Source organism: Candoia aspera, chromosome 11 (genome assembly GCF_035149785.1).
Source record: "Candoia aspera isolate rCanAsp1 chromosome 11, rCanAsp1.hap2, whole genome shotgun sequence".
NCBI classification, from domain to species: Eukaryota; Metazoa; Chordata; class Lepidosauria; order Squamata; family Boidae; genus Candoia; species Candoia aspera.
The window spans coordinates 6,815,581-6,833,455 of record NC_086163.1 but is presented as its reverse complement, the minus strand read 5'-3'; the positions used below and the strand labels follow the sequence as shown (position 1 = coordinate 6,833,455).

Genomic DNA, 17,875 nt, shown 5'->3' with positions numbered 1-17,875 from the left:
AACCTTCCGGCTTTACCCTCAGCCTCTTCTCCATTGATAAAATCGCTTGCCCAACTAACTCTTGCAAAGAGACTTCAGGGCGCGAGCCGCGCGGACCACCGCGAGGGAGGCGCGCGCTCGCGCCACGTGACGCGTAGGGCCCGCCCTCGCGCTGGTTTCTCGTTCGGTGCGTAAAGGGTCTAGCACTGCTGACGTCATCGGACCAACAAGCCTCGCTTGGGTGAGGAGCCGGGGCCGCTGGGCGTGGCTACGGCAGGGCCGTAGAGGACAAATGACGGGGCGTGACGTTACCGGGAGGCGTGGCCCCGGCTGGTTTGTAAGTTCCAGGATCAGATGGAGCCGCCGGTAGATGACCCCTGCCAGCCAAGAGGCTAGGGGGTGTGCTGAACAACTAAACTTCCGGCTGCTGGTTGTTGCACAACTCGTAGGGGGGAGAGACGAGAATGCATGGGAATCACTGTCAGCTACTTTATTCAAGGGCTGGTTTAGAGCAGGGTTTCTCAACCTCAGCAATTTTAAGATGCGTGGACTTCAACTCCCAGAATTCTGGGAGTTGAAGTCCACGCATCTTAAAATTGCTGAGGTTGAGAAAGACTGGTTTAGAGGCTGCAGAGTTTGCATCTCTCTGCAAAATTGAGGCTGAGAATCACTGCTCTTTAATAAACATGCCTCTAAGAGGGTAGTAGGCTAAATAAGATACTTGGGAGGAGGTCCTGTTTAGCTTTAAAATATTTAAATTTCATTTCCAATGTTTAATTTAAAACATCGATAGCTTGCCCTTCGTGTCAGACCTTTATTGGAAGTTCAGAGTGCAGCTGGACAGGGTGGCTGCTGCTTATCTACTGATTTGGGTGCTCCGCCTTGTTCTGCCCAGCTCGCCAATAAAATCCGCCAGAACTGTGAAGAGAAGCTGGCACCGGGCGCTGGGTGTGGGTGGAATCTAACTACAGGTGTGAAAGTTTCAGGATGTTTGCACAACCAGTAGCAGCAACTCAGCCTTGAATGGCTGCTACTCATAACAGGATGGTCTCATGTGAATGGGATGGTCTACATATTGTTGTTATTATTTTAAATCTGTTACAGCTGCCCACTCTGGCAGACGCAGGGCAGCTTCCAGAATCCCAAAGCAATAACAAGTTAAAAAAACACACAACACAGAGAACCTTGAACTGATGCAACTGTAACAGAGTTATAACAGAGAATCACAACCGGGCCCCACTTTCTGGCAGCCTCGTGTCTGCCTGTGTGGTTTGGTAATGCAGAATTAGGCATTGGAATCCAAAGACATACTATACCGTATGTGTCTTCAATGTATACTTAAGGGGCAGGGCTCCCCTTGCTCATTGCTTGCAGCTGACACATGCAGTCAGTTTGGGGTAGTCGGGAAGGTGCTGGACCAGCAGGGGGGAGATCCAGGTACTGCCCCCCACACCCAGCCTCCGAAGCTCCCTGCAGACTTGGGGCCAGCCCTTTGGTCTCAGCTCAACTTACTTCACAGGATTGTTCTTGCGGGGAACAGGCTGTGTTCACTGCCTCAAGATCCTGACATTCAAGACAATTGACATTACAATTTGAAACTTGGCATCCCCAACAGGGAGCCCTCCAGATAGGTTGGACTACAATTCCCATCCATCCAGACTACTAGCACCAGTCAGGCTGGGGTTGAACAAGTCCTTTTTTCAGGTGTGTTGAAGAAAGACGGAATTACTGCAATCCCCTTGCATATCTTTCCTTCCTTCCTTCCTTCCTTCCTTCCTAATTTCGTCACCTCCCATCTCACTCAAAGAGCAACTCTGGGAAGTTTACAATAAAACTAAGATAAATACAATAAAAACAGTATTTCTTAAATATAAATATAAAATCCAAGATGGAGAAGTTAAAAGTTCTTAATTTAAATTCATGTAATAATATCTATTTATGAGAGCCAGTTCGGTGTGGTGGTGAAGGCACCAGGCTAGAAACTGGGAGACTGGGAGTTCTAGTCTCACCTTAGGCACAAAGCCAGCTGGATAACCTTGGGCCAGTCACTCTCTCTCAGCCCCGGGAAGGAGGCAATGGCAAACCACTTCTGAAATTTTGCCAAGAAAACTGCAGGGACTAGTCCAGGCAGTCTCTGAGAATCGGACACGAGTGAACAGATTTTAAAAACTGTCTGTCCGTCTACCCAGTGTTTCTCATCCTTGACAACTTCAAGAAGCGTGGACTTCAACTCCCAGAATTCCCCAGCCAGCATGAACCATCACTCAGAGACAGACAGACGGGGGGCACCTTTCCGACGAACGCATGGGCACAACGAAAGAGAACCGGAGCTGTGGCCACACGCCCGCCTCGTGCATGCCACGCCTCTGCGCCCCCCTTCCCTCCTGGCCCCGCAGCGACCGCCCCCTCAAGAGCGGACCAAGCGACTGCCCCGCGCTGTGCTCGAGAACCGGAGGTGAGGGCTCTACCGCTGCGCTTGGAGGCCCACTTCCCCGCGGGCCGGCCAATCAGCGGCCGGGCGGCTGCTAACGGGCTGGGGGCGGGGCCCCGCGCCCCTCCCCCGGCGGGTGAGTGACAGGCGGCCGCCGAGGAGCGGCGAGGACGTCGAGCGGCCGCCGAGCGCCCCCCGCGCGTGCGACGAGGCGGCCCTGACGGGGCAGCGCGGCCCGCCCGTTCCTCTCGCTCGGTCCGCCGGCACCACGACGACGACGACGACGACAGCGGCGGCGGGGTCCGGGCTCCTCACCCGCCCCCCGATGACTGCGGCAAACGGCGGCGGCGCCCACGACGACTTCGACTTCGGGCTCATCTTCGGGGAGGAGGACGGCGACGGCGGGCAGCAGCCGCCGGGGCCTGTCGCCGCCGCCGCCTCAGCAGCAGGTGCGTCCAGCCGCGCGGGCAGGCCGGGCGGGGCGGGAGGAAAGCGCCGGGTGGGACTCCAGCGCCCATGCTCCACGGCCGGACGGGGAGCGGCGGATGGGTGAACCGGGAGCGGGGGGGCGCCTCCCCCGCCTTTGCTCCCCCGTGGGACGCGCGGAGGCGCGTTCAGACGTGCGGGCGGCTTGCGCGCGTCCGGCCGGCGGGAGGAGCGGGTTCCGGGGCGCCCCGAGCCCGCCGCGTGCCCTCCGGGTCTCCCGCAGCGGCTGCCGGCTGGGGCCATATGGCCGCGACCGGAAGGGCCCGGAGCCCCGCGGGGCGGGTCCCACCGCGGACGGGCTGGCCGGGGTCCGTGGCCGAGGGGTCCCCCGCGTGGGACGGACGCGCCCCGCTTCGCGTTGGCGGAGAGCCGCCTGAAGCCCCCCGCTGGGCTGCGGGGTCGTTTGCCGCCCGTCCGCGGCCGGGGAACCGCTCCGGCTGAACTTCATCCCTCGGTTGAGGCTGCGGAGCCCTCCTTCGCGCTCCGCCGCCGCTCCGGGATGCGTGTCTGCGTTTGGCTCCTCTTCCCCCCCCCCCCCCCCCCCCATTAGAAAGCAGGAAGCCGGGCTTAGTCCTAACAGGCAAAGCGAACCCGCTGCACTTTTCAGCTCGGCCGGCGGATGGTTTGGGACTGAGTCGGAAAGGGTTAACGTAGGGAGGAAAAAAGCACACCTAAAAAAGCCGGGAATGAGGCTTATTTCTAATGTGCATTTGGAATCCGAGGGCCTTTGCAGATTGGCTTCTGGATGGTTGGGACTCGGGTCGGAAAAGGTTAACGTGCGTTGCAGCGTGTTGATGTGATGATGTGCCACATCAAGGCGTTGTCGACTCTTACCAGGTAGGGAGACGTTCTCCACGTTTTAGGACGATTTAGAGTTTTTAGGGAGAGAAAACGCCCTCTTTTTGGAGTTCAGTGGGACTCGTGAGGGATGCCTGGGCCCTCCTTGCTAATAAGGGTGTCGCTGTTTTACTGAACCTACTGAATTGCCTTAAACTGAACCAGGTTACTGGTTCATCTTGCCTGGTATTGTTGCAGGTAACTGGGAAGGGATGGCTCAGGGTTTTTCCCAGTCTTGCCATTGGAGATCCTCTTAAATATCAGGGACTGAACTTAGCATTAAAACAAATCTTCTTAGTATTGGTTGGAAGTTTGGAGTTTATTTAAGGCATTTGGACCAGCAACCTGAACTTGAAAAAGATGACTAGAATAGGCTGGATAAGGACTAGAATAAACTCTGATCCTTTTCGGTTGCAAGTTGTCTCTGCGGTTGTGTTCACATATGCAAAATCTGGGGTAATGCATTACTGAGGCTTCGATAATAGAAAAAATAAAATCTCTACGTCAGGCTTGGCACCTGGTGGTTTCATGAACACCAGGCAGTTTTCTTGGCAACAGTGAGGAAGTGGTAGCAGATTTCAAATGATTTACCTAGGCTATCAAGCAAGATTTTAATTGGAGATCCTTTTGTCTGAACAGTTGGTGCTTCTGTGAAGTAAGATCAAATTGTACTGCAATATTTTCATTAGAAACCTCAAAACCAGATGTCTGCTGGCTTTGCAGTATGGTGGATGAATGATGTGAATTGCTGGAAACTCACTTGGTAGGGATGGCTCTGGTTTTGGAAGCATTTTGCTGTAGATAATGGAAGTGGGTTCCTGATGTAATAGTGTGTGTGTGTTTGTGGTCTTGGCAGCTCTAAACAAGTAAAGGCTGGACTCAACGGAGAGCAAGAAAGGTCTGTTTGAAACATGGCCATTCTCCTTTTTCAAGGCTTAAGGTGGCATACAAAAATAAGCGATTAAAAAACTATATGCAAAATCAAAGATTAAAAAAAAAAAACCCTTGTGTTGCTAAGGAAAAAAGAAAACAAAACGCCTGAAGGCACTATGCAAAGCTAAATGCCTCGTCTGTGCTTTGTGGAAATGTACGGGTATGTGGTAATTTATTGCCTTGCTGCGAAGTGCAAAAGTGTACAAGAGCCTTGGAGCGCTGGGGATAGATCTCTGCAATTGAATCAGCTGTCCAAAGAATCTGGTGTTACATCTGTTCCCTCTGCCCATCCCAGTGGATGGGAAGTGGCCTATCAGGGATGCAGAAACCTGTAAATGCTTAAAAAAAGACAGCAACAACATAATTTCAGTAGCACCACATGCCTGTTAATTATAGTAAAGATCTACCTCGTACTAAAGAAAACAAACAAACAAAAATGTATAAAAAAACTGGGACTGACATTATTTGGCCAGGAACCTCCCTGCAGATTTACAGGCCCGTGAAGCAGATTTATTTTTAGAGAATGGCTTAGTGTAAAATGTAAAACGGCCTTGGGTTTTATAAGCAATTTTTGACACGTCCCTGTGTTAGTTACTGTAGCATAAGTAATATTCTTGCTGCTAAACATAGCAATACTGAAAAATGTTTCTAGCCTTAAAAATAATTCAGGATAAAAAGAAAATGGTTGTATTAGTGTTTGCATCTGTTGCAGAAACTTTGATTTAAATGTCTGCATTTTTCTTGAACACCCAATACTTGACAAAACTCTTGATAGACCTGACCCTTATTTGTGTGTTTTATGTGCACATTAATGATGTGTTTCTAACGAAGGAAATAATGCCTTTAATAGGTTTTGAGATCTTCTGACTTAAGTAACCATTGAAGTAAGACATTCATTGAGGAAAAACATTCATTGAGGAAAGATAATGTGGGACACTTTTTGGAAAGAAGGTACTTTCTGGTTAAAAAAACTTGATCAGTTGTTCAGTAGGGTTCTGAGCAAAGTCAAATAGCTGCAGTTTGAGAATATCAATTCAGCCATGCTTGAATGATGTGGCAGTAGTGGCCTCTGGGCTTTTATTGCTAATCAGACTGAGTGTTTTACCTCTATATAAATTAAGGTAAAATTTATTTCATTTATAGACATTTCTCAAGACTTTTAAATATTGCTTTGCCTGTATTAGTATCATTTGTCAGAATACTTTTCTGAATGGTTTAGTTGTTTGTTACACAGGTTTGATGTATTTTACGTCTTGCTGTATAACTGTAGTTTCTTGCTTGGCAAATGAACATTTATTTCTAATTTAGTATGTATGGTCAACATTCCTTCCTTGACAGATGCTATAGACATAATGTCCCCCTTCAAGGGGTGATGTTGAAACACCACCCTTTAATTCCTGTGTTATATATTTGCACCAATTACTGCAGGCGTCTGCTGAAAATAGCTTGACACGTAACTATGGTTCGTGATGCAGTTGCCCCTCTTCTTCATGCTTGTCCTATTCTGTAATATTCCCTAGCATTTTTAAAGCGTTTGAGAGGTTGTGCGTCCTCCTGCTGTGCAGTTTTACTCATGTATCGTTGCTTTTCTCATCAAATTTTTGCCTTATTTTGTTAGCTTAATTTTACTGTCTTCTAGTTTTACATTTTATCTCGGTATTCTACAATGCACCTGCTGAATGTATGGACAGGAAGTGTGCATTGGAAAGGAACTCATGGGAATAAACAAAGTTAAGATGTATCTGGGTGGAAGTCATTACAGAAAACTGAACTGTTATGGTACTCATAGGTTCCAAAATAATTAACAATTAGAAAAACTCTAGAATGTGGTAATCCTGTTTCCAGCCCAGGCTGGCAGTCAAAGGGACACCGAATTAAATTCACATGAAAGTACAATTGAATTAGAGACATATTGAGGAACAAATGTTTTACGATTCCTTGGTGCCATAACCAGGGTTCCAGATTCCATCCTGCAGATAAAAAGACATGAATAAATTAGATATAGTAACATTATAAGCCTGCAGAAGAGCAATCTAAAGAATTCTAGCCATTATGATCACATTGATAAGTACTTGCTGGGGCTACAAGCCTCAAGTGCTACTTTGTTCTTGCTAAATGTATGTTCTTAATATAGTTACATTGGATCTGAACTTTATATTGCTGCTGAAATCAGGTAGCTCTCCTGGCCCAGCAGTAGAAAATTCAAAGGTATGAAGCTAGTGTATGTAAAGTGTCCCATTACTGCCAGAACTGCTGATGCTGATAAAAAGAGGACTGACACTTAAACATGCAGAATGGTTTATCTATTAAGATGTGTTGCGAAATTCAAGCTGCAATTTATGGTAGTGCAAAATGTGTATTTGATTGTTCTATGGTGGTTGTGGCAGTTTTACTGCAGCAAAAAAGGGGTTGAAAAGCTTGGCAGTGCATCACTGAGTCTGTGTACTGGCACTACAAGGTTTTCCTAATGTCACCTGTTTCACTTGAAATGACTCTGACCGAATTGGTCCTCACACTAATCTTGGCTGCAGATGTATTATTATTTGCTTGAATTTTTTGTCTCCAAGTCCTTTGCATTTATGTCCAACTGGCAATTTAACAGAACCAACGGAAGTACATCAATTCATTTTAGGTTTTGTTACATACTCTTGGAGTTCTGAAAGCATGGAAGATTTCTCATGTTTCGTTAATTCAAAAGAAGCAACAAATCTGTTGTAATTTGCTGTCAAAACAATTTGCGTTTTCATATGTAACTGAAATAGCATTGAACTTGAACTTGGCAAAATACAGTATCTGTAACTGGAGCATCAAAGGGATCTCCACACAGAGTCCCTCTTTTGGGGGAGATGGGTGGCAACAAAATTTGAAGAATAAATAAACAAACAAACAAACAAACTCATTTTGAATGGAGTAGGAGCCATGTCGTAAATGAATTGCTCCCCTTTGGATAGCTTCAGTTGAGAGGAGAAAAAAATAGCCTCTGCTGCATTTAATCTAAATTACTTTCTTCTTTATAGGTATCAAATGTGGTTCTAGATGGAGCTGTGCTGCCATTATCAGTTTTTAAAAGGCTATTACGGTGCAGAGCACGTGTGCCACTGAATGAATATTGGTTTTATTATTTCTTCTTTGTCTCTCTGTGCCATACAGTGAAATATGAAGTATTTGTAGTTCTCAGAACAAAATTCTGTTGGTTCTAATTTAGGCAGGAACTAAGTGGAGTCTTCTTATGGTTAGGACTGGCATTCACAACCAGCACATTTTAAATGTTTTCTGGCAGTTTCTGAAATGTGGTAGCTTTTTGCATGATTGTGAGTAGAGTGGAGATTATTAATAATAAAAATTTAAATTTAAAATCTTTTGACTTAATGTTTTATTCATAAAACCATGTTGTTTATTAAATGAAGAATAAATATTTTCAGCCAAGCCAGTATAAGAAACTTAAAACTTCTTCTTTGGTTTGAATGGTTTTCTCCAAAGGATTAATGCCTTCCCCCTGAACTAGCAGAATAAGGTGTTGCTGTTAAAAGTTTGTTTATTTACTTTATTTGTATGCCATCCATTCCCTCAGGCTCAAGGCAGCTAACAATTATATAAAAGATTAGCCCCACAAAATAATGAATAGCCCCCCCCCCAGATACAAACAAAAATTACCAGCATTTAAAATTATAAACCAGGAAATACAAAGTCATGTGCCTGCTAGACTCCAGCCTTCAGTCACAATATGTTTGTTCTCCTGTGCTTGATGGAACAGTCAGATCTTGACTGTTCTCCTAAAGCGTAGGAGACAAAGAACAGGGCAGAGCTCCAAAAAGAGGGACATTCCAAAATGTGAGGACAGTGGCTGCAAATGCCCACTCCCAAGGTCCTGTCAGATGGCCTAAGAATGGGACCTGGAAGTAGTTGATCCTGTTTGACCTCTTTGGATGGGCAGATGAACGTGGAAGATGGCAGTCCCTCAAACAACCAGATCTAGAATCATGTAGGCAGCCTTTCTCAACCTTTTGACCCTGGAGGAAGCCTTGAAATATTTTTCAGACCTGGGGGAACCCCTGCACATTCAGGCTCAAATATAGGCCAGAAGTTTCAAAACTATCATGTTCGATTCATGGGTAGGCCTGTATATACTGTATGCAATAACAGTGTTCTTAAACTGAAAATAAAGAATGAAACGTACCTCTTTCATGTGAAGTTGCCCAAATTTGAAATAATTTTTAAAATAAATCATGATCTCCCAGGGAACCCCTCGTGACCTCTCGCGGAACCCTAGAGTGCCATGGAGCTCTGGTTGAGAAACCCTGCATGTAGGGTTGTAAGCAGTGGGGACCCCTGTTTCAATGGTCTCTGAATCCAAATGTCTGAGTGCCTCCCCTCAGCTTATTGGTGTGACTTTCTTTAAAACAGCATCAGCAGACGTGTATTTCTTGAATAGATGACCTTTGCTCTATACGTTATGATAGCTGGCATTAAGGAAGGATGGTTGCCGGATGCCCATATCAAAGCCAGCTGCTCTTAAACAATTAAGAACTGATCTTGGTATTTGAGAACATTGGCAAAAGAGGAGCGGGAGATCCTGCTTGATCCATTTTTTATAGTGACTTTTAATTTAACGTTACTGTTTCCCGATTTCTCTTTTCAAGATTATACCCAGTTCTTTCCAGACTTCAAGAGGATAAGAAATTAAAGTTATTTCCCTGTACTTTGTTCAAGGCTACATGACTTTGGCTCTGACAGTTCCATCTACTTCATGGTTTTATTCACCAAGTGCCATCAGAACAAGCCATTTCTTGATGTAGCTCTATGAACAATCCACTAATGTGTTCTGTTAGATCTCTGGGCAAGAATTAGTTTGTCTTCCCCTGATTTCTTCCAAGTAGCTACTGTAATGGTTATTGCAGAAGTGCTGTGCAGAATGTATTGTTAGGCATTTTATCTGGAATACTGAAGTCTTGCTAGGAGGTGCATTAAATGAGCTCTGCAATAGGATGCTATTATTTCAGTGACTTCTTCACTTTCTTCTATATTTTTCTCATCTTTGATGCATTTGCATCATTTCCTGGGTGGCAAAGCTGTCTATTAAGCATATGAAATTCTTTTGACAGTTTCAGCTTTATTGGTATCTGTAAGTAGGACTGTGCGCTCCCAAATCCATCATTTTATTACGGAAGATTCCCTTCTTCTTTCAGCATTATTTGATGGTTTTTATTGTTCCCTTTTTATATTCACCACACTGAACAATTGGCATCGTTCCCGTTGCCAGTTCTATTTTCTGAAAAGAATGGAGAGAAAGTGGTTGCAAAAATAATGGTGAGAAAAGACCACAGCAGTAGAGGGAGAGCGTCTGTCGCTATATTTGTTATTGACGATGCTGATAAGCACAAATGTGTGGACTGATCTTGATAAAGGACTTAAAACATGAAAAGTGGCATATTCTGCAAGGAACAGCGGTCTGATGCTTCTCGAACACTATCCCATGATGATGTTTGCTACCGTGGACAAGATTATTCGAGATGACCATGGCTTTGTAGAGATTTTGTGGAATTGTGGAAAATTGAGAAAGCATCTCAATCCCTTTGGAAATCCGTTTTCTGGAGAAGAGCGCTGGGCTTTAGATGAGAGAAGCTGTATGTCTAAATTTCTGAGCTGATGCTAAAGATTTATTTCTATTTTTCAACAACCTTCCTGCCTATCGCTCTGCGAAGTATGTCATAAATAAACAAGAGTTTCACTTCTCTGTACAATACTTATATCTCCAGTGAGATTATAGAAAATGAAGCGTATCTATGAAATGCTTAGCCATTTTGTTAGTGCCTTTGTAAATGAAGTAACACATTTATTCTAAGGACCATGTGTGTATATTGCCTAACGCAGTCCTTCCATACCATGGTGCTTTTCAGGTATGTTTTGGCCAGTGGCTGTTGCGGTGACTGCATAGAACTTGGCTGTTTTAGCAAAATCTGTATGTGAGTTATTCAGCGGTGGTGGACCCCATTCTTGTAGGATCAACTTTATCTTTTATTAAAAACCTGAGATCCATCAAGGAAGGCCAGATAGGTAGGTGGCAAGCTAAGAATAAAACAAAAAAACTTGACTATCTATGAACATATGGTTGGCCTGTGAATCATCATCAGATCCCAACTCCTGTGTCCTTTTACCCAGCGCAGTTCTGTTTTCCCCCTCAAAAATTGAATTTAGTGGGAATCTTTTAAATACCAACTTATTGTCCAGCAATAACTTTTTAAAAAGTTCAAATCACAATGATGTAAGGGTTTTTTTTTTGGTTAGGATCAGAGTATTTTCACTTCTGGTATTACGAAGCCTTTATTAAATACGTAATCAGTAATACAGTTATGTGTGTATAAAATGGAAGACATGCCTCCTTTGTTCTCACGGCTATTTTGTATTTCAAGATGAATTAAGACAGCCTCACATCCAGGTATGTAGTTAATCAGCACAGTATAATTGTGGCTACATTCATATAAATGAGAAAGGCTTGACGCTGTGTTGATACTGGGTTAACGCAGATAATTACTGTACGAGGGCTGTGGTGTTTGTTTCCCATTTCCAGTATGGAAAACACATTGCAATAATAAGATATTCTGAATAATACAGAACGTGGATCTTAGTTCACTGTGTAAGTGTTCCGCTATGTGTATAAAAACCTTGGAATAGGTAGGAATAGGAATTAGATTCCAGAGACACCCTTTGTGGAGGATTTCGAATTGGAGACAGGGCAAGTCAGAGGTGGTCTCGTTTACCCCAGGTTGTCCCATTCCATTGTCCAGTTTACTCTCCATGCCGAATCAGATCCCAACCATAGTACTGACTGGTTTTTATAGTAATATTGCTGATGCTTGTCCCCTGATTTTTAGCACCTATCCTGTATAGTTTGTTTATGTATTGCTAGTTTAATGTTTTGAAACATTATTGCTAACACCAGACACTTTATGGAAAAGTGGGATACAAATATTTTGAATCAATAGTTCTATTGTTTTATAATGCAAAGAACAGGAGCATCCAAGATCAAGTATTTTAAAGGCAGCACGATTGTTATAAATGATAACAATCTTTGTTATACTTTAATCCCTATCTTTTTTTTTTCAGATCTTGAACCTGATGACTGTGCATCTTTATGCATTTTCAGTGCAGACCACTCATCATCGGTAAATCATCCTATTTGTATCCCATGTCACGGATTTCAAACACACCCCTCTCCTTTGTCTTCACCTACTAAATTTCAGAGTCATAAAAGCTATGAAGGAACATGTGAAATTCCAGAATCTAAGTACAGTCCACTTGGTGCGCCTAAGCCTTTTGAATGTCCTAGTATTCAAATTACATCTATCTCTCCAAACTGTCATCATGGAATAGAAGCCAGTGAAAATGAATTGCACACAAATGGCCCTCAAAATGAATATATGGAAAGGCCTTCAAGGGACCACTTATATCTTCCTCTTGAGCCATCTTACAGGGAATCATCCCTTAGCCCAAGTCCTGCCAGCAGCATTTCCTCTCGGAGCTGGTTCTCAGATGCCTCCTCTTGTGAGTCGGTCTCTCATATTTATGATGACGTGGATTCAGAACTGAATGAAGCCGCTGCTCGATTTACCCTTGGGTCACCTTTGGCATCTCCTGGAGGTTCTCCAAGAGGCTGTCTAGTTGATGATCCTTGGCCACAATCATATGGATTTGGGTATGCCTTGTCACCAAGACAGTCTCCTTGTCATTCTCCTAGGACTAGTATCACAGATGAAAATTGGCTTAGTCCAAGACCAACCTCAAGGCCATCATCAAGGCCTACATCACCATGTGGGAAGCGCCGACATTCTAGTGCTGAAATCTGTTACATTGGTTCACTTTCTCCTCATCATTCTCCTTCTCCATCACCAGGACATTCTCCTAGGGGAAGTATTACAGAAGATACGTGGTTAAATTCTTCTCTCCATGGTCTGACTCCTGGCCTTTCAGCTTTTCAGTGTTGTGCAGATACTGACATCCCTCTTAAAACAAGGAAGACCTCTGAGGATCAAACTGCAATTATATCTGGAAAAGTAGAACTTTGTTCTGAAGATCAGGGCAGTCTATCACCATCCCTTGAAACTGCAATAGATGACAGCTCTGTATCCCAGCATATGTTGAAAAAAGATTTGCCTGGTGACCAATTTCTTTCTGTTCCTTCCTATTTTACCTGGAATAAACCAAAGCCTGGCCATGCTCCTATATTTCGGTAAGTAGGTTAAAGATAATGAAATTAGACTTTCTGTCTTCTGTCTTTCTGTTGACATATAAAGTGGCAGGGGTATTCGCATATTGGCTCAATGCAATGTTATATTCTGAAAGTATTCTATTTTAATCAGATCTTGTAATACCTTATGAATCAATATTGAAAAATCTTTCAGATTACTGCTGAATGGGCTGTAATTTTTCACTTATACTCCACAGAGGCTAGAAAGCATAGGGCTATACCCCTGGGTAAATCATGGCTTGGTGTTAAATGAATAATTTGTCAGTTTCCTTCTACATGGCTATATATATTTAAAAGGCTTTCATTTGCTTTGTTTACTAATAAGTTTATTGTTGTGCTTTTAAAACTAGACACTCTGTGGTCAATCTTAAGAGTGGTCTCATGAAGCAAATTTCAAAGAATTGTTTATGGACTTGGCTCTTTTTCCCCATAAGCCATAGTTACAGTTAACTATATTTTTAGATTTGGAAGCAACTCTTGTTATCTGATATGGAAGTGAAAGCATTGGTTTTCTTTTTGTGGTGTTGCTGGGGGAGGAGGATGTTCATGAGCCCAAGGTTTTTTTTTGCAGAGTTATTAAACTGAAAGTAAAATAATTTACAAGATGGTTTTGTACTTGCCTCACAAGGTATCTTCCATAACCATTAGAATGTAGTTCCTGTGATCCCCAGACAGCCTGGTTATTCATCTGAATGCACTCTTGCATGGGATGCTTTCAGGCATCTAGCATTCTAAAACAAGCCAAGAACCTTTAAATTGTAAGAATTTGTCATGCAGTAAGATTTTTGTCACTTGCAGTGGGCTAAGCAAATAATTTGTGTGTGTGTGTGTGTATATAATTTAGAACTATTTTATTGTAGGTATATTTTATTATTTTGGATTTGATCCAGGCATGTGTATGTTTAATAGACACTTGCAGTGTTTAATAAATTAATAGTTACTAGTTGATTGATTGCTTGTGTGCCATGAAGTCAGTGTCAACTCATAGCGACTACATAGATAGATTTTCTCCAGGAATTGTCTAGTTACATTACTCTTATTCATATAAGGTCTTAAGTGTGAAATAAGATAAGTAGCCATTTGATCTCAAATAAGATTAAATATGCTTGCTAATTCTCTCTAGGATAAGCTGGGTTAGTGACCCCCATCTCAAAATAGTATATGAAAGCTTCTTAGAAATCTGACTCTTTGTTTTAACCTCTTTGGAGTGAGAATGCATTAAGACAGATAGGTTAACTGATGATGCTTAGCATGATGATTAATATTTTCTAACTTGTATTAAGGCAGTAATTGCTGAGCGCTGTGTTTTTAGCTTTGCATATCAGTTTTCTTCACTTCTTTACATGGTTCATTGTTGCAAGTTTCTGTATTTGTATGCTGAGGTGGTGTGGTAGGAGGGAATATAGTTAGCTGGGTGAACACCTGTCCTCAGGCAGTTGGTTTCTGTTCTTTGGAAAAGATTAAATTTATTATATTTTTTTAAAGGTGCAATTAGAGTTATACTGTAGTTACACTGAAGGCCAGAAAGCATCTCCAGTGCTGCTTGTTCTTTTTTTATCTAGGAACCCAGTTTCATAGAAATAAATGCAGGTTTACAACTTTTATTACTCACTTTCAGAATTTAGAATCCTATTTGTTCATATATTCCATCTTCCATCCCTATTTGTGGCATAAAACTGCATAGTATTAGTAAAAACATGTTAGTGTTAATATAGTGATACATGTTTGACCTATATTAAACATACTGTAAACATACTCTGACCATATCAGTGCTATTCAGCTGCTTGTTTCATTGATGTCAAGTATTGGCACATAATTAAGAAGGGATATTTGGAACAGATTTATCAGCTTCTCTGTTAATGATTACATGTTTATGCAGTGTTTAAACACAGTCTTCAGAAATGTTTCAGAGAGTAAGAAAAGAAGTTGGAAAAAATAAATTAAAAATCAAAGCAATTTTGTGGAATTCCTGTGGGTAAGTTATTCAGCCTTAAAAATAAGAATATTGATATCAACAATAGCAGAGTCAAGAAGGCTGCAAAGAGACATTAAGATCCATTTAGAAGGAAAATCTTGCAGTGTCCCATTGTCAGTAGAAAAAAATTAAAGGTGAAAAGAGGTTGGTTTTTGCAGGATGACAATGATCTGAAACATACCTTCAAACTGAATACTTAAAAGAAATAAAGGTTTTAAAATGGCCTTCACAGTTCTCAGATTGAATGTAATTGAAGGTCTCTGGGGAGATCACAAACATACAGATAGACCTAAGAATATTTCTGAGCTAGAAAATTTCTGCAACGAAGAGTGGGGAAAAAAATAGAAAGTCACTTAGCTGGCTACAGGAAATATTTGGAAACTATTATTTTTGAGAAAGGAGGCATTACAGAGTGCTAACTTAAAAGGGTGTCCAAACCTTTACAAGTGCCATATTTTGTGTGCCATAGAAACTATTTCTTATTTTGAACCTGTAAACAACTGCACATAAATAGTAACTATGCATTCAATTTTTCTAAAAGATGTCATGTTTTACTTAGACGTATAGAGGCTGTGGAAACTTTACTCAGGAGTTCCTTGAAACATACAGTTTAACCAGATGTGCTTCAAGCTTGCATATTACTGTAATTGGGGTTGTTAAATGCTGCACGTGTAAAAGGAATATTAAAAGCAAGGATAGTGCAGAGAAATTGAAACTTTGCATTAGTCTCTTCACAGATGTTGTTGGAGGGGTTTTCTTTTTGTTTTTCAAGTTAGATTTCTTTTTTTGTCTTCTCCTCCTCTAGTTTCTGCTCACATAAATAGCTCCTTATTTTTGTTTCATGCTTGTTCTAACTACCCTTGCTTTGCCTGCTTTCCTTCTCCATTTTACTGTTGTTACTGTACATAATGTTTCTGAACCTTGGCAACTTGAAGAAGTGTGGACTTCAACCCCCAGACCCAGCCGGCATGGGAGAATTCTGGGAGTTGAAATCCACACATCTTAAAGTTGCTGAGGTTGGGAAACGCTGATGTACATTATCAGAGAAGTTGAATTCAAGCTATGGTGATTACCTCGTTGTGGAGGGCTGAGATTCTGTACCCTTGCGATATTAAAGCCTCTCCTGAGTTGATGTTGTCTCCCGGTGACTACATGAAATTCTCTTGGCAACAATATGGAAGTGATTCGCCATTGCCTTCCTTCAGGAAGTTTATCTTTCTGTGCTGTTCCTTCTACTCCTTCCCTCCAACTCCAGGTAACCCTTTTGTCTGCTAGATTCTTTGGACCAAATTAATCTTCGCTGCAGCAGTTTTCATTCTGTAATGTCCCTTGTCCTTCCTCTTGCCTATGTGGATTTATAATCCTGTATATGTTCTGCATCCAAAAGATACCAAAGAATCTTATTAGGAATGTAACTGGAGCCTATATTTATAGATTTGTATATTTTTTGGCTTTTACTTACTGCACCAAAAAAACCTTATGGTGGTTTACAGTACATCCACAAGAGCATACATTAAAATATCCATGGTACAAATCAAGCAAAAGTACAACCCCCTCCCGCCAAATCTAAACAATTCCACAGTACCCAAAACTTAAACCAATAGTCAGTATTGTCACTTCAGACATTCAGTCCAAAAGCTTTCTAAAATAGTTGATTTCCAATAGCTTATGGAAAGCTAGTTTAGGAGCTGATTAAACTTCTGGGGTGCATTCCAGAGTGCAGGAGCATCAACAGAAAAGCAACAACTGTGGGCCTCCATTTCCCTTAGTTCATAAAGGTCTGTGGCCATGAGTGGGTTCTTCTGGGGAAAAAATGAGTTGGGTGGTTGAAACCAGTTGGGGAAAATGGGCCTTACTCTAGTTCTAAGCCATGTAGAACTTTAAAGGTAAGAAACACCACTTTGAACAAAAGCCTGTTGCAGAGCCTGCCCTGTGCCATTCCTCCAGATACCTGGATGTCTCAACCCTGTTGGCCTTTTGCAAGGCATTAAAGAGCTGTCTATTCCCTCAGGTATTTGGGACAGGAGGTTAAACGGGGTCTGCTAGCTGACAATGTTTTAACTTTGTATGCTGCCCAAAGTCACTGTCGTAAGATGAGTGGCCACATAAATAGTATAAACGAATAAAGTTGCTTACGTCAGCAAGTAGCAGCCACTGTCTTGGCCTCTGCATTTGTACCAGTTGAATGTTCCAAGTGATCTTCAAAGGCAGTCTCATATAGAGCACATTACAGTCGTTGAAGTGAGTGGTCATAAGGACATGAGTTACCATTGCAAGGTCTTTAGGCTCCGAGCAGAGCCACGGTTGGTACACCACCTGAAGCTGAGTAAAGGCTTCCTTGGCCATTGCCTCCTCCTGTCCATACAAGTCCAGGACAACCACCATCTTGTGGAGCTACTCTTTCAGGGGAAGTACTATCCCATCCAGAGACAATACCAAATAAGTCAAGCAACTTTAATGGACAGACAGTAACTCTGGTTTGCTTGGGTTCAACTTCAGCCTGTTTCATTCCATGCAGACTATCACAGTCTGCAGAATCTTGGTCAAGTCATTGTCAGCATCCCTGAGGTAGCAATGCATAACAGGATATCATCAGCATAATGATGGTACCATACCCCTTAAACTGATGAATGACCTCCTAAGATGGCTTTGTGTGCATGTTAAAGAAGAGAGAAAAAAGGTCCAAAGCTCTCTGCTTCTCCCACCCACAAGCTGGAACTAGCCACCAAAGAAAGAGCTAAACCTCTATAAGGCAGTGCCGCCAATCCTTACTTGGGAGGTAATTCTAATTATTTTAATTAACACAACTGATGTGGTAGGAGGACTCAGTAGCTTTAGTGAGCTTAATGTCAGTAGGAGTGTGAGCTTCTAGTAAGTTCACACTTGATATTAATGTCAGAAGGGGACAAAGAGGAGTGAAGCTTAAAGTAATCCACAAGGGGTATAAGAGCATCCGAGAACACAAGGGAAGAAGCCAATGCTCCTAGGA

At 42.6% G+C, this 17,875-nt stretch overlaps 1 protein-coding gene across 1 annotated transcript in view; it reads left to right on the top strand.

Moving 5' to 3' along the window:
* Window positions 1-2,555: 2,555 nt before the first annotated feature.
* Window positions 2,556-17,875, top strand: part of NFATC3 (nuclear factor of activated T cells 3) — a 57,599-nt gene continuing 42,279 nt past the window's right edge. The window contains exons 1-2 of the mRNA XM_063312804.1: window positions 2,556-2,859; window positions 11,771-12,893. Of these exons, the coding sequence (XP_063168874.1) occupies window positions 2,736-2,859; window positions 11,771-12,893 (1,247 nt within the window). The 5' untranslated portion in view covers window positions 2,556-2,735. The remainder of the gene's footprint in view (window positions 2,860-11,770; window positions 12,894-17,875) is intronic.